This window comes from Biomphalaria glabrata, chromosome 8, assembly GCF_947242115.1.
Source record: "Biomphalaria glabrata chromosome 8, xgBioGlab47.1, whole genome shotgun sequence".
NCBI classification, from domain to species: Eukaryota; Metazoa; Mollusca; class Gastropoda; family Planorbidae; genus Biomphalaria; species Biomphalaria glabrata.
In genome coordinates, this window is record NC_074718.1 from 20599408 (window position 1) to 20615217 (window position 15810).

General features: G+C 36.7%; 1 protein-coding gene across 1 annotated transcript in view; it reads left to right on the forward strand.

Annotated features, from left to right (window-relative positions):
* Window positions 1-6531, forward strand: part of LOC106074402 (NEDD4 family-interacting protein 1-like) — a 108374-nt gene extending 101843 nt beyond the window's left edge. The window contains exon 7 of the mRNA XM_056039330.1: window positions 4098-6531. Within this exon, the coding sequence (XP_055895305.1) occupies window positions 4098-4195 (98 nt within the window). The 3' untranslated portion in view covers window positions 4196-6531. The remainder of the gene's footprint in view (window positions 1-4097) is intronic.
* Window positions 6532-15810: the final 9279 nt, after the last annotated feature.

The following is a 15810-nucleotide window of genomic DNA, read 5'->3' on the forward strand; positions in this document are numbered from 1 at the left end:
CCATGTCCAGACTTAGGATTGGCCACAACTACATCACTCTTTTCTTTGTGCTGAATAGAGAAGAGCACCCACTTTGTGAGTACCGTGACTTGTCTCACAGTGGAACATATCCTCATTGATTGCCCCAGATACCAGAATATTAGGGGAACATATTTTAGAACACACAACTTCAAAACACTGTTTGATAATGTAAACCCTGGCAAGATACTGGGCTTTGTCTAGGAGGTGGGGTGTCTGCTGAGGATTTGTGATGGGGCAGAGAAATTGTGAATATATAATATTTACAACAGATATTTTTAGGAACAAAACTACCATAGACTCCTTGATAGATGCTCCTTCTTCATGGCCAAGTTACATGCAATCTCTAGCCTAAATTGTGCCGAAAACTCATAATATTTTTAAAGTATCATACCTCAAAACATGGTTTAATTGCGTTGATCCTGGAGTTGGGGTTGACTGCTACAATTTGAATCGAGATTGGGCAAAGTACGTATAATTTATATGTATTGTTGTGGACTAATCTTATCTGACTTCACTTCTATCTCATGAATTACTCCACATTAGCCACAGAACATCACAGGTTAATAATAAACTTGATAACGACCTTCACTGTTTGCAAATTACACATTTATTTATAACTGGGAAGTCCGTCTAGTCTTCATAAAGGTCGCTACTTATCTCACTATCATCCGAAACAACCTGCTTCTATACTATCGAAACAACCTACTTTTATACTATCGCCATGTTGCTCTCTCGTTCGCCTATTCTACTAAGTCATTCTTTTGTCTTACTGCGTCACTACTCTCTAAACTAGTACATAAAAGTATATTTACAACAGATTTTTATTAGATTAATAAAATTTTTACTATTTAAGTTTGAGTGGACCTTATTTTTATTACCGGTACCTTAAGTTGTGTAACTTTTAGCACTTGACCTATAAATGGGGAAGTAACTCTTGAGGGATTATAGGCATGACATGGTCTGAATTGTGCTAATGTGCCAAAATCCAAAATATTGTTGTAACCCTGCCTTGCACCTTGAGGTGCGCACTAGTGAACGTAAACAGGAAGACTAGGAGAGAGAGAATAACAGTGCATCAGGGATTGTGAAAAGTCTGAATGCTTGGAAACTAAGAAGCCAGCTTTTGTGCTGCCTGAAGGTTGTAGAAGGGACATGGAGCGAAGCGGGGAAGGCTGTCGTTGCTGTCTAAAGGGGAGGTATCCCTGAAAATCATATTTAGTTATTTCTAAAGCTAGGCCTTTGAAATTTGTTATGGTAACATATAATGATATTCTAAAATAAATAATGCTAAAAAAAAGTTTTTTTGGATGATGGTTGCCATGGTAACAGCGGCCATATTGTTTATTGTATACAAATTAAAACTCTTAATTTTGTAAAAACTATTGATCAGAAATACATGAAATTGAATTAAAAGATAAGAAAAAAGGATCCTCTAAATTGGTACGTCAGAATTACAGATTTAAGTATGTTAAATTTTTTACAAATTTTTCAATTTTTAGTATTTTTTAGACCTAAAAAAACAGGATAAATATTAATTAAAAATACTTTTTAAAAAAAAAAGTAAATAAAATATTGAAAAAAAATCATTGTACAAGTAAAGTTAATGATGTCCTTAAGAAGTGTTTCAAATTTCATCAAAATCTATCAAGTAGTTTAGGAGAAATTCCAAGTAAGGCACAATGACATGTGCAAAAACTAACATTTTGAGAAAAATGAATTTAAAGTATAAATTTTATTAAAATTTTGTCTCATAGCCCTTACAAAAACTTTTAAAAAACATGTTTTAGACACAGATTTAAGCAATAAAAATGATTGTCATGTAAAGAAAAATGATTGATCTACTTAATTATGTTATTAGTTAAAAATTGATATTCTAGACCTAAAACTCAATTTTCTCTAGGGATACCTCCCCTAAAGGACTGGTAAATTAGTAGCAAGACTCTGAGGAAGTTGAAGATTGTTATGTGTTTGTCCTAGTGAATCTGTCCTGTCTTTATTTCCTGTTAAACTGTGTTGAGTTGTCTGCCTTTACGTTGAGTGCCTACCCTAGAGTTACAACAATATCAAATACCTTGATCACCCCATATACCAGGATAGTAGAGGGAAATATTGTTGTAACTCCAGTGGCGGACTGAAAGGGTTAATGTGTGTGCAGCCTACTGATACACACGACTCACACAGGTCAACGGCTGTCGATAGACAGGGGACAGTACTGCTAGTTCACGCAAGTATGACCTGTGTTGTGGTCATGTGATCAAGAGCCTTCACAGTCGAGAGACAGTGTGTAACAAGAGACAGTTGAGTCCATGACAGCAAGGCAGTAAGGACTTGTGGTACCTTTGAGTCCTCGACGATGTAGCTGTACGAGCTAGGGAGACTAGTAATGTTTAGTTAGGCAGTTCTGTTAAGTACAAGAAAGCATTTGAATTCTCTGTCGATGTATTTGTAAATTAAATCGCCACTTTGTTACTTGAAGCTCTTGTTGTCATGTTCTTGAGTTAGATGTGCTGTGTTGTGTTGTTAAGTAGTGTTTGCAGAAGGCCTGATTGAGAAGATAGTAGCAATATTTTAGAACAGAAAACCTCAAAACACTGTTTGATTGCCTTGTTCTTATCTTATATAATACAGACATTACTTCAAAAAAGATGATGATTACGTCCTACGCATCATGCATTCAGTCATGCATCCTGGGAAAGTACTGGGCTTTAACCCAGAGGTGGGGTTGACTGCTAAAATTTAAGTTGAGCACTGGCAAAGTACTTATAAATATGTACTTATTTACAACAGATTTTTATTACATTACTACAATTTTTAGCCACAACAGATTTTTATAATTTTTTTACTATAATTTTTACTATTTGAGCTATAAGTGGACCTTATTTTTAATACCTCAGGGAAAATAACCATTGAGGGGTCAGTGTTATCATAGCCATTGCTTGAATTGTGCGAATATGCCAAAAATCCAAATTCTTGATCCTGCTAAAATTTAAGTTGAGCACTGGCAAAGTACTTATAAATATGTACTTATTTACAACAGATTTTTATTACATTACTACAATTTTTAGCCACAACAGATTTTTATTACATTACTATAATTTTTACTATTTGAGCTATAAGTGGACCTTATTTTTAATACCTCAGGGAAAATAACCATTGAGGGGTCAGTGTTATCATAGCCATTGCTTGAATTGTGCGAATATGCCAAAAATCCAATACTGGGCTTTATCCGGGAGGTGTGGTTGACTACTGAAATTTGAGTTGAGATAAAGTTCCCCTTTCAGACCTTGTGATCTAAAGGGCAGATGATGTAAAGGTCATCTGCTTATGTGACCTACAGTTATCAAGGGTGTCATGTGGCCAGCACAACGGCCAACCACCTTTACTTTTCGTTGACAAATGTCAGGTCAGAGGCGCCCAAAGATCCAGAATTTTTTTTTAATACCTCAGTTGTATAACTTGAGCATAGGGGAAGTAATCCTTTAGGGATAATGGACGTGTCATGGACTAAATTGTGCCCATGTGCCATAAATCCAAATCTTTACCTTGACTTAATAATTTAGTGAATCAAATGCTCCATATTCCATGCTCCCCAATGCTTTTCAATTGTCACATAAATATGCAACATGAATAAGGTGAATATGCTTTATTTGTAATTCAATTATAAGCAAAAATATATTAATTAAATTTTCTTCATAATTTTTCATTATATCAATTTTCTGTCTTGTAGTTTATTCCTCATATTTTACTCTCATTTGGTCCAAATATATGTACAATACATATATAATTTGTTTCAGTACTTTACATTTGGTCTGAACAAGCTGCTTGTCCAATTAACTAGATTCAAATGTTAAAAAAAAAATATGCAAATATCCAGTTTGTTGTCCCACATCTTAATCTTTTTCTTATCACCTGTCACATTTTTTTTCCATATGCCATTAAATCAGTCTTTTTATAATAATATAGATATTTTTCATAGCCAAAAATTTAGTGTTTTTTTTTTCTAATAACTTAATCTAATTAAATGTTGTTGTTTTTCTTGGACATTTATATTTCTTTATATTGTTTTTAAATTTCAGGTTTCCTTCTGTTTGTGAGAGGTTCAGTGCAGTATGTTCGTGTTAAATATGAATGGGCTCGACTAAGTGGCCATTTACGCCACTTTCGACTCCTCTAGGTGCACAGACTGGAGAGTTAAGAACTTTTTTATATTTCTTTTTGTGGCTGTGGTTTTCTGTACATTTCATAATCTATAAAGGTTTTAAAAATGATTAGTCTCAGTAGAAACTAATCCTTTCTGTCAGAAATATGCATAAAATAAGTTTGTAACAATAGTAATCAATCACCTTTTGAAATCCTCTGAATCATTTATTTACAAAATTAAAATAAAATTAATTTATGTTATGCGCATGAAATCCTTTTTTTAGTCAGTCTCATATGTATATTCTGAGAAAAATGTTAAAATATGACATTTTTTTATAGAGATTTTCAACATTTATTTAAAAGTTTAAGTGAAGCATATGTATAAAATGTTTGCTTGTTTTACATGTTATGGATTTCCTTCAGAGTTGAAGATAATCTACTTCCAAATCTGCTACAGGGTGACGAGGGATGGCATCAGGCAGAGTATGAACCATAGACCATTGAGACAACAGAATAACAGTCCGGCGCGCTTACCACTTGAACAGGCAGCCACGCTATATACACTTTTGCTACATAAAATAGATTTATATATATGTGTGTGTGTGTCGTAGCATCAACTGTAAATGCTTAATACAGTTGCTCCAGATAATTTCATTAAAGTAAGATAAAAATGAAACTTTTGCACTACAAGGTAGAAATATAAAGAAAGAGCTCTTAGCAAAGAGAACTAGATTTGGACAAGAAAAGAAAAATTTTTTAGGCTTGGATTTAGTATTACAGTTAGGGATTAGGGTTTCCAACCAACAGGGCTGGCCCTAACAATTGCGGGGCCCTATGCGAAACAAATTGCACTGGAAATAATGCTTGGCACCCCAGACCCCACTGGTGGAGATCATAACGCTCCCCCAGACCCTCTACCTGCAAGGCCTAGGTGTCTACTGTCTTTTCACAAACTCCATGAAGTCCTTATTCTAGGGTACCAGTACAAAAAACATTCAAAAGAATGAAGGGTCTGTAATAATGAAGTTTAATTACATACACACACACATAAATATTTTTAAAAACCTGACCATGCCCATGTTAAGGTTTATACAGGTCTGTGTATTAGCTTAATAAATATTACTAATAAATATTTTTTGGTCTGTGTTTGTTACTATGAGGTTAAAGTAACTGAATCATGCATTAGGAGATGACAGCATATATATATATATATATATATATATATATGCCTATATTTTTTTACTTGTTTGTCTCTTTCATGAATAATCTGTTATGTCAGTGGACCTTACTGAAATTTGAAAAAAAAAATTTTTTTAGAGGAATCATTATTATAAGTGTTTTTTTTTTTGTTTTTTTTTTTTGTAGTGTAAATACATATGGGTGTTTATTTTACTTAATTATTTGTGTGTTATTTCCTGTTCCTTTTTTTTTTTTTTTTTTTTTTTTTACTTTACCCATATATGGCACGTTATACTTGTATTTTAATATAAATTTTTTTTTTTTTACATTGTACAACATTGAAATAAAAATAATTTTTCTTCACACAGAATAGCAATCATTAAAGATACTCTTTTTGAAAACACATTTTTGCTTTTTGTCACAAGTTTATAATTAATCCCATTCCAATGTTACAATATATTGCTGCATTTGTTTTTAATTTTGTTTCATAAATATTATGTTACTATCCCACATTTTTCCCCCTTAAAAATTGAACTGAAAGTGATTTTTTTTTTACAATTTATTTCCAAAAGTAGGAATTAGATCAAGATTGCAATAGTAGCTACTTATATAATTCTGAGATATTGGCTACTGCACCAACTATTTTTGTTACTCAAAATTCAATGCTGCAAGTTAAAAATATAATATTAAGTAGCACACAATTCAATGCACTTGAAAATCTGACATGATCAATAACTTTTTTTAGACATTTTACCATAATTCTCGACTTCTTATAGTAATTGCTTGTAATAAATCTTTTTTTTTTAAGTTTTATTTATAGTACTAGCATCGACCTTAAATCACTTTTTGCTTAATTCTTATGAACTTTTTCCAGACATAAGTGTAATTTGTTACATATAATAATAATAATTGAAGTAAATTTTTTTTTTTACTTTCTGCTAACTAATCCAGCACAAAGAAAGTCCTTTTTAATAACATAAATAAACAGTGCAACAAGTGTCACTGACTTCTTTTTATACATGCCCATTGCTTGTTGTTTGTTCTGTTATTTCTACTGCAATCAATATTTTTAAATAGCTAGCAAATAAAAGTAAACTTCAATGCTTTTTTTCTTTCTAAATTTATTAACTAAATGTGTCATTTTAACTATGCTGGAAATCATTAAAATACAAATATGGTATTTTATTTTCATCAATGTTTCATTATTTTGTAATAATGCAGTGAGTGACTACCAACATTAAAAGTTTTGAAGCACACTATATAGTGATATGGCAACATTTATAATGATAGCTATTTATTATATATGTTTTATTCTATTCTAGTGTTATTGAGATGGAAGGGCTTTGAAATCAATGTTGAAAAAACAATTTTTATTTAACCTATTAGTTCAGATAAGTACTAATCTAAAAAACACCAGTACCTAATGTATGGAACAGATGATGTCTGACAAAAAACTTTGTTAATAATTGAACCTTACTATGTTTGTATACATACATATAGGGGTGTGGTGGCTGAATGGTAAAGTGCTTGGCTTCCAAACTGTCAATTGTTTATTATGTTTGTTTGATTGAAGATCATGATGAGATAAACTTGTGATATATGCAGGTTCAGAGGTGCCATAATTATAGTTCAAACACTTTAATAATCAATGAACTAACAAGGTTCTGATAAGCTTTTCTATAGTTTTAATTATTTTAAACTCAAACTTGAAACAATAATATATGTACAGTAGATATATAAAGCACATACAGGATTCAGTAATTCAATGATCAATAAAATGAGTAAATATTTACTTTAAAACTAGCGACTTTCTAGCTCTCTCCCTGTCCCAAGCTACTACTACTCTTTTTGTATCTTTTTCTTAGAATAATCTAGAACCATGTCATCTCAATACCCTTGACCTTTTACATTTAATTTTCTTCGTCTGTAGATTTTTTAAATTTAACCTATGTTAATTATATTTCCCTGCTGTAGCCTTGAACCAAGTTTTAATCTGGCATCTAAGTGTGATAACGCGTGACCTAATTTGAGCTAGGTAAACCGTTTTAATTTTGTGAACAATCAAGGGTCAACTGGGATGTGACAGGAACCGGGGGTTCTGGGTTTGAATCCTGATGAAGACTAGGATTTTTTATTTTGGGATTTTTAGGCACCTCCGAGTCTACCCAGCTGTAATGGGTACCTGACATTAGATGGTCAAAAGTAAAGGTGGTTGGTCGTTGTACTGGCCACATGACACCCTCGTTAACCATAGGCCACAGAAACACATCATCTGCCCTATAGACAACAAAGTCTGAAAGGGGATCTATATACCGGTATATATATATATATATATATATATATATATATATTGTTACGTTTCTTACTATCCAGGCACCACACGACACAACTAACTCACCCAAAGAACTTGATAACTCAGGGCTCTAAAGTAACAGTTTAATTTCAAATACATCACAGCCAAGCTGTACTATTGGCAACAACATTAACACTAACTGTACAAAAACCTTGCCTCTGTTCCGGACTGACTTCACATTGTGAGGTAAAGTGAAGCGACTTGATTCTGACATATCGCTCTTATAAAGGGTCCCTATAGGCCTTCTAGAACCGGGTGGAACGTCGCTTGACCCCTCTGGTTGGTGACATTCGTCGTGACGTGCGTGCGTAATATTTACAACACAGATCCTTTCCGAACTTGCGTGTACTGTCATTCGTTACGGTTGACCGCTCGTCTAGCGCTGGACTGGGGCTATTTGCATAGGCTAAAAACACACAGCCTACCCCCATCTGTGTCACCAACAGGTTTATAACACTATCCTCACATTCGATTTGTCCCGAACAGAATCGATCTCTTGACATGGACTCACTGGCGGATCCAGGGGGGGGGGGGCGGTAGGGGCGATCGCCCCCCCCCCCCGAAGTGGGGGCGGACGAATTTTAGTATAGAATTCACACAATTTGTATAAGAATTTATTACTTATGTTAATAATATATACTAATTATTTATATTTCAACCTATTTTTAGATTATTTCGCCCCCCCCTTCTAGTATTTTGGCCGATTTGGTAGGGTCGGGAGGGGGCGATGGCATCAATCCGCCCCCCCCCCACCACCATAAACTTTCGAGTGGGGGGGGCGGTCTAATTTATCTGTAGAAATCACAGCTTACTAACAGAATCAATTAAATATCTATATGATTAAAACTTGTTATTGGTATTTTAACCGGTCTTTATATTATGTCGTTCACCTGTTGGCCGATTGGAAGGGGAGGAGCGAATACCTCTACTGCCCTTCCCATCTAAACCCTTTGTGTGTGGGGGGGGGGCGGTCCTACTTTTATGGAGAAATCATAGTATGTCAACAAAATTAGTCGAATTTATATATAATATAAACAGGTGGAAGTGCGATACATGCAATCACCTTCCCCCCATCGGACAAACCAATACTTTTTCTTTTTGTATTATATAAGAAATTACAAAATTAAAAAAATATGTCACTAATATAATTTATATATGCTATAAAGTAAATTCTTACATCGAGTCGCCCAACCCCTATTCTTTAATGCAAAATGCAATCATTAGCAGGAATTATAAAAAGGAGCGAGTATTAATCGTTTTCATTTTACCGCCCTTCCCCTTTCCAGACAGAGTTTGTGTAATTTCACATTAATTTATCATAACTATTTTAAGAAAGACTTTGCTTTGGAAAAGTTATAATTCAAACGAAATTTTTCAATATAAGAGTCACGGTTGAATTGAGTTCAAAAGCCAGATAATCTTTTCCTAGTCGACTTTTTCCAACCTTTACTATATCTCATATTTTTCTAGTTAAATAAATTTAGGACTATAACTCACAATTCATGCTTAAATTTTATTGAATATTATTTATCGAATTTTTTTTTTCGGCGGCGATCCTCAAAGCCTTAATCTAAATATGTGGGGTATCTTATCTTTTCAAAGAACAAATCGGTTGTATTTGCAATGTATTAGAATATTTTTCCACATTATTCAAAAGGTCCTTTATAATAGAATGAATAATGAGCTGTAGGTCAGGAGAATGCGTTACTGCAGTGAAGAATGCCAGAAAACGCTTTTAGCGTCGAGGCTTTGCCCTGAACCTCACTGATGAATAATAAGCTGTAGATGTCAGGAGAATGCGTTTCTACAGTGAAAAATGCAAGAAAACGCTTTTGGCGTCGGGGCTTCGCCCCGAACCCCACTAATAAGTAATGAGCTGTAGATGTTATGGGAATGCGTTTCAGCCGTGAAAAGTGCAAGAAACACTGAGGAAGCTTACAGCGCTCTCCCAGGCCCCCAAGCTTGCAAGAGAAAGGCCTCAACATGACTGTTTTTTTTTCTGTTTTTTTTCGCCGAAGATTGAGAAACAGTCTTATTTTATTCTCATGTGTCGAATATATATATATATATATATATATATGCTGTACGCACGTTTATGCATAGGGTTAGGGTTTAGTGGGCGTTAGGGTTAGGGTTTGGAAAAAAATCGCCCCCCCCCCCACTCCAAAGTTCTGGATCCGCCAGTCAGCGCATGCGTCACCCAGATCGCGACGATCCATGGTGGCGACTGAGGAGGTCAGAGCAGTCAATAGTTGCGCAGTGCAGGACGGAACATTGTCCTATTGGGCCATACTTTGCCCGGTTCCGCACTAACTTTGACTCCCGATGCCGTCACTGTGGAGAGAGCGTCGAAACAGTGTCGCATGTCTTGTACGAGTGTCCCCAGCTCCGCGAGCTAAGGGGGGACTTGCCTGTGCAGTCACTCGACTTGTATGGTAGCTATGAGGCACTACGCCGGACGGCTAAGTTTCTTGCCAGAGCACTACGGGAGGACTAGTCCTTCCTGCTCTGATTTTTCCATAGCAGTTCATCTCAGGATCCGCCAGTGCATGGACTGTGAAATTCATCGTTGCAGGTGGGGGTGACAGTAGGCTTGCCTCTTGAGCTTGGCGAAGCCATCCACGTCGCATTCAGCAAATGTCTCTCGTCTTCTCCTCCAGTTGACCTTCACCTGGTTGCACTGATGTCGTGGTCGCATCGCCATGCACTTTGAACTCAGCAAACGCCGCCTTCTTCTGTCATTCAGTACTGAGGGCAGCCACGTAACACATGGGGAGGGATAGTATGCAAGGGCAGGGGTCACCAAGATCGTTTGGGGATGGGTTTCAAGTTCACAGGAGGGGAAATTGTGGCACACGTCATCATCTTTAGCCTTGTCTGGAGGACATGTTAGTGAGGCAGGATGGTAATACTCCACGTGCAAAGGTCCCTCGTCTACGGTATCAGGCTCCAATCGACTTCTTCGACCACCATCATGGCTTCTCTCTCTAGTCTCGCCAGCAGACCAATCGTCTGTTGAGTTCAGGCCCCTTCGATGACTGAACTTGCAGTGGTCCATTAACTGATGCATCAGGTTTCGTTGCATTCTTCTGAACACCATCAGAACTTTTCTCTCTATTCTGGGGAGCTGTACAAACGTCTGTTGGGTGCAGATCTTGCTGATGGGTTCCTTGGAATTAGCATTCTCCCTGCGAAGCTCGACACGTAAAGTTCTTGTCAAACATCTGGGTGCAGCCATCAAGATTTGACTTACACATTACATAACATTTTTATTGTCTCTTATTAACATAATTAAATAATCCATTAGTAGATGACTTCAGTTTGGATAATCCCTAAATACATAAAGTCGCTGAAAAAAAAAAGAAAAGAATGACCATAAGAGGTCTACATGGAGGACCTTCTGTAACGCTAAGTGAGGTAGGGCCCCCACAATGCAGGAGCGTGTCAAGAGATAGTGATGAGCTCTCAACGATGACTTCTGAAGACACTACGGCAGCTACTGGTGCTGGGCTGTATTCTCACCCACACAGATGTTGAGGACGTCTATTTTCACCCACTCAGATGTAACAGGGTTGTCTGTAGAGATGGTGATGTCACGCCTTACTGGATCTCAAGATGTCAAAGAAATGGAGAGCTGGCTTTAAACGCTGTTAAGTTGACATGTGGTGATGTAATACAAAATGTCATTGAGATTCTGTTTTAAGATTGCTGACTTGATAGAAAAAAAAACTTTCATGTGACAATCGCTTGTGTAGAGGTCACGGTACATTCATGTCAACCAGTGAAACAAAATTGCAGGCTCCGGCTAGTGACTAGTTCAACGACCTTCAGTTCAATCTTGTAGACTGACTTTACTTCAATAATAACGTGTTGACTGGCTGTTTACGAGTTAAAATAGCAAACGTAGACTAAAATCACGCTTAAGTTGGAATGTTAGGGTAACGTGGGGCGAAGGGCCCATAGGGGTAAAAAGCCTTTCCTAATTTTTATGCGAATGGCTTTTTTGATGATACAAACTTCCTGAGATACCTTACATCCGGCCATTGATTGCACGTTGAGCATCTTGTGATTGCTTGTCTCTTGATCATCAGGTATCGATTTGAATTTTTGGACCCATCCCAGTATAAGGTAAGGGGTCGTTTTATTTGTCTATTTTTTTTTTATTATGTTATTTTATCCTTAATTAATAATATTGTTTGCAATGGTTTTTCAATATATTATCGATCGTTTTCATGGGCGTAGCCAGGGAGTGGTTTTTGAGTTTTAAACCCCCCTACCAGGGGTTTTCGCAGTTAAATTTCCCTCTTCTATAAAGCAAAACAACAAAAAAATACAAACGACAATCCCCCCCAAATTCACGAGCACAGTTAAGGAAGATTTTGTCTTTAAAACCCACTCTCAATAATAATAATAATAATAATAATAATCTTTATTATCCGTAAGGAAATTTGTCTTACAATTTGTGCATTACACCAAACAAAAAACATTATAACTATTAGAAAGAAAAACTATGAAAAAAGAAATTTCTATGAGCATAGCCAAGGGTTTTGAGAAAACCCCAACCCCCTCTTCAAAAGGGTTTTGAAGCTAAAAAAATACCTCTTCAATACCTGGTATAAAAAAAAAACATAAATTACGCACTCAAAATGTTATGAGCGTAGCTAAATGGGTTTTGATTAAGTTTTGAGTTTAAACCCCCCTTCAGCGGGGTTTGAAGGTAAAAAAAAATACCTCTTTAATATTAAAAACAAAGCAATTTATACACATGTTATGAGTGTATTCAAAGGGGTTTTGAGTTTAAACTCCCCTCCAGTGGAGTTTGAAGTTAAAAATAACATCTTCAATATAAAAAAAGAAAATTACACACTCAGAAATCTGTGAGCGTAGCCAAAGGGGTTTTGAGTTTAAACCTCCCGCAAGCGGGGTTTGAAGCTAAAAAATACATCTTCATTGTAAGAAAAAAGCAAATTACGCACTATGAGCGTTGCCAAAAGGAGTTTGAGTTTCACCCCCCTTCAGAGTGGTTTGATGCTAAAAAAGACCTCTTCAATATAAAAAAAAGCAAATTACACACTAAAATTATTTGATCGTAGCCAAGACAATTGGGGGTTTTGAGTTTAAATCCCTCTCCTACAGATGGCTTTTTTTAAAGGTTAAAACCCCTCCAGATGGTTTTGAGTTTAAAATCCCCCTACAGAGCGTTTTGATGTGGAAAACATCTATCTTCAATATTATTCTATAGTAAACTACAGTTACTAAATTCTATGACCGTAGCTAAATGGGGTTTTGAATTTAAAAAAAAAATCCAGAGATTTTTTAGTTTAAAACCCCCAACAGATGATTTTGACGATAAAACTTCCCTTTTCGATATAAAATCTAAAGCAAACTACAGTCACTTAATTCCAAGAGCGTATTCAAGAGAGGTTACACATTTCTACCAGTGGCGGGGCTCAATTAATTAAGTGCCAAAATTGAAAAACACTAAATGTGACTCAACAAAGATGGCTAATACAGATTTTAGGAGTCAGTTATAGAGATCGGGTGTAAATCAAGGAAATCCTAGGCCGAACTGGGAGTCGACCCCGTAGTAAGATTGTGACAGAGCTCGCATGAGGTTTGCGGGACATGTTCTCCGACAAAATGAATTACGCATAAGCAGAGTTGCGATGACATCCTAGTACAACTCGGAGCCACACATTCATGGAGGTCCTAAGAGCAGGTGGGAAGAGCCTTCAGACATTACCAGTGACAGATTTTTGTGGAAACAGCTTGACGGAAAATGCGCCGAACGGCGCGCGAGTGTCTAGGTCATTAAGAATAGCACTGTAGGTTTTTGAAATAAAACTTTTTAATAGCAGTAAAATGCACTGTAGACACCTCAGAATATGCATTTTATTGGCTTTCAATATCAGAAATAGTGCTTGGCGGCGGGGCTCCGCCCCACGCTGGGGGAGTTCCTGACGCTCCCCCAAACCCCCTTGCTAGCAATGGCGGGGAGTCTACAATTTTCCCACTAACTCCAGGAAGAACCTATTCTAGTGCATAATAAGCGTCTTCCGAAAGAATGATGGGTCAGAATGTAATAAAGATTATACACATACATACATATAAATATATTTTTTTCGCGGGAAGGAGCGGGGGAGAGTAAAATTCCCCCCCCCCCCGAAAAAATCCTGGCTACGCCCATGATCGTTTTAACATCACCTATATTAGGGTAAAGTGCCCACTCCAGTTATGGGCAAAGGGCGCTCCTTATCGAAATTTGGTCATACAGGGAAACTTCTAGATCTAGAATCTAACTTTTAATCTAAGTATGACTTTAAACAATTTCAATATGTCTAAAGTATATAGATCTATTATTAAGTATATATCTATGGATTATACAAGAATAAAGATCTACCTACTAGATCTATACCGGTATCTGTTATTATTATAGATCCTCCTGAAATCTTGCTAAAAAAGATGACTATATTATATTTTATATAGAAAATTATAGATTTACATGTCAATATGTGTTTAGAATTAGATTTAGATCTACTATTTATTGATTTTGAACATTTTGTTGAGCTATATGAATGGCTGGCCGGTCGTGCTGTTTGCATGCTGGACTGTTGTTTGGACTTATCGATGGTCCGGGTTCAAACTTGCCCTCTGCCATCCCCCATATTCCTGCAGGATGTTTGGACTGTTGGTTGCTATGTTTATTAAGAAATTATTATTATACATCTTTATCTTTTGAAATCTAGATTTGATAGATCTATAAGATTTTAAAGTTTAAAATGTGCACATTTTAATTTTTTTTATTTCAGAGAATGATAAAAAATTACATCAGAAAAATGCAAAGGGGCTCATTTGGACAAAAAAAACAACTAGCAGAAACTTTAGCAGCTATCGCTGGTGGGATGTTGTGACTGTTGTGACAGGTGGGGAGATGTGACGTGTGTTTGGCGCGTTTAATGTCTAGGGGATAATTATTTTTAAAGCTATCACACCCCCACTTATCAGCGTATGAATCGGGAGCAGACACGCAACGAGACAAAGCAATGAAAGATAGATACAAAAGTTAAAAATGAAGAATATTTATTTACATAAATATACATATAAGAATAAAAAGGGGGAGGGTTTGCATCTATCTCTAAATAATTCTAGATTTAATCATCACTCTTGCATTTAATGAGAGAGTATGTCACTTTGTCCTCTGACTTAGCTGGTATTCCTGTTGATGTTGCAGCTGGCTGTGTCCTGGCTTGAGGTTCTGCAGCTGGAGGTGGCGCTCTAGCGGATAGAGGGACGCCGGTGATATAGTTCTTGTGGAGTCTCAATCCCCAAAATCTAATATCTGTAGTGGGCACAGTAGGGCGGGTGGCCGGCTACCGTGGGCACAAGGTTACTGCGGGCAGAGCTGATCTGCCATGGGCAGCGTAGTTGACAGGATATGTCCAGTGAGTTGCAGAGGGTTGGCGTAGCTATGACGTCTCACACAGATCTGAATCTATAGGGACGTCGCACCTAATAGCTTGACAGGTGGGCCGTCGAATAGGCGGGCAATGCCGATAGCGCCAAGTGGTAGAGTTGAGTAGATCTCAGTAGGCAAGTGCAGTGCTGAATAGCACTAAGCACAGATGCAGGTAAATAGATCGTTGATCCAATAAATAAATAGGCAGGTAAATAGGCAAGTAAATGATCCGATAAATAGGCAATAGATCGTTGATCCAATGAATAAATAGGCAATAGGCAGACACCTGAGGGAGGCTGCGGATAAATAAAGACAAGTTAGGACACGTCTCTCATACATCTTATCGATGCCCTCGACTGAGGTGCATTCGTCAGATTGGTGAAATTGCTTTAGAGCACAATGAGGAGATGATGACAAATGGGATTTGGAAAATAGATGGCAGATAGTAGCATTATATAAATGTACATAAAAGGGGAAATACTAATATAAAATGTACATAGAAGGGGAAATAATAATCTGAAATAAACAACACAGGTGGATAGAGAAAGAGAGGGGGGGAATGGACGGTGGTCAGCGACCCAGACGATTTGTTTACATGTGACCGTGGGTCGAGAACAATGGAGCGCGCTTGAATGGAGATTGTGTCCGTTCAAGCGGCGCA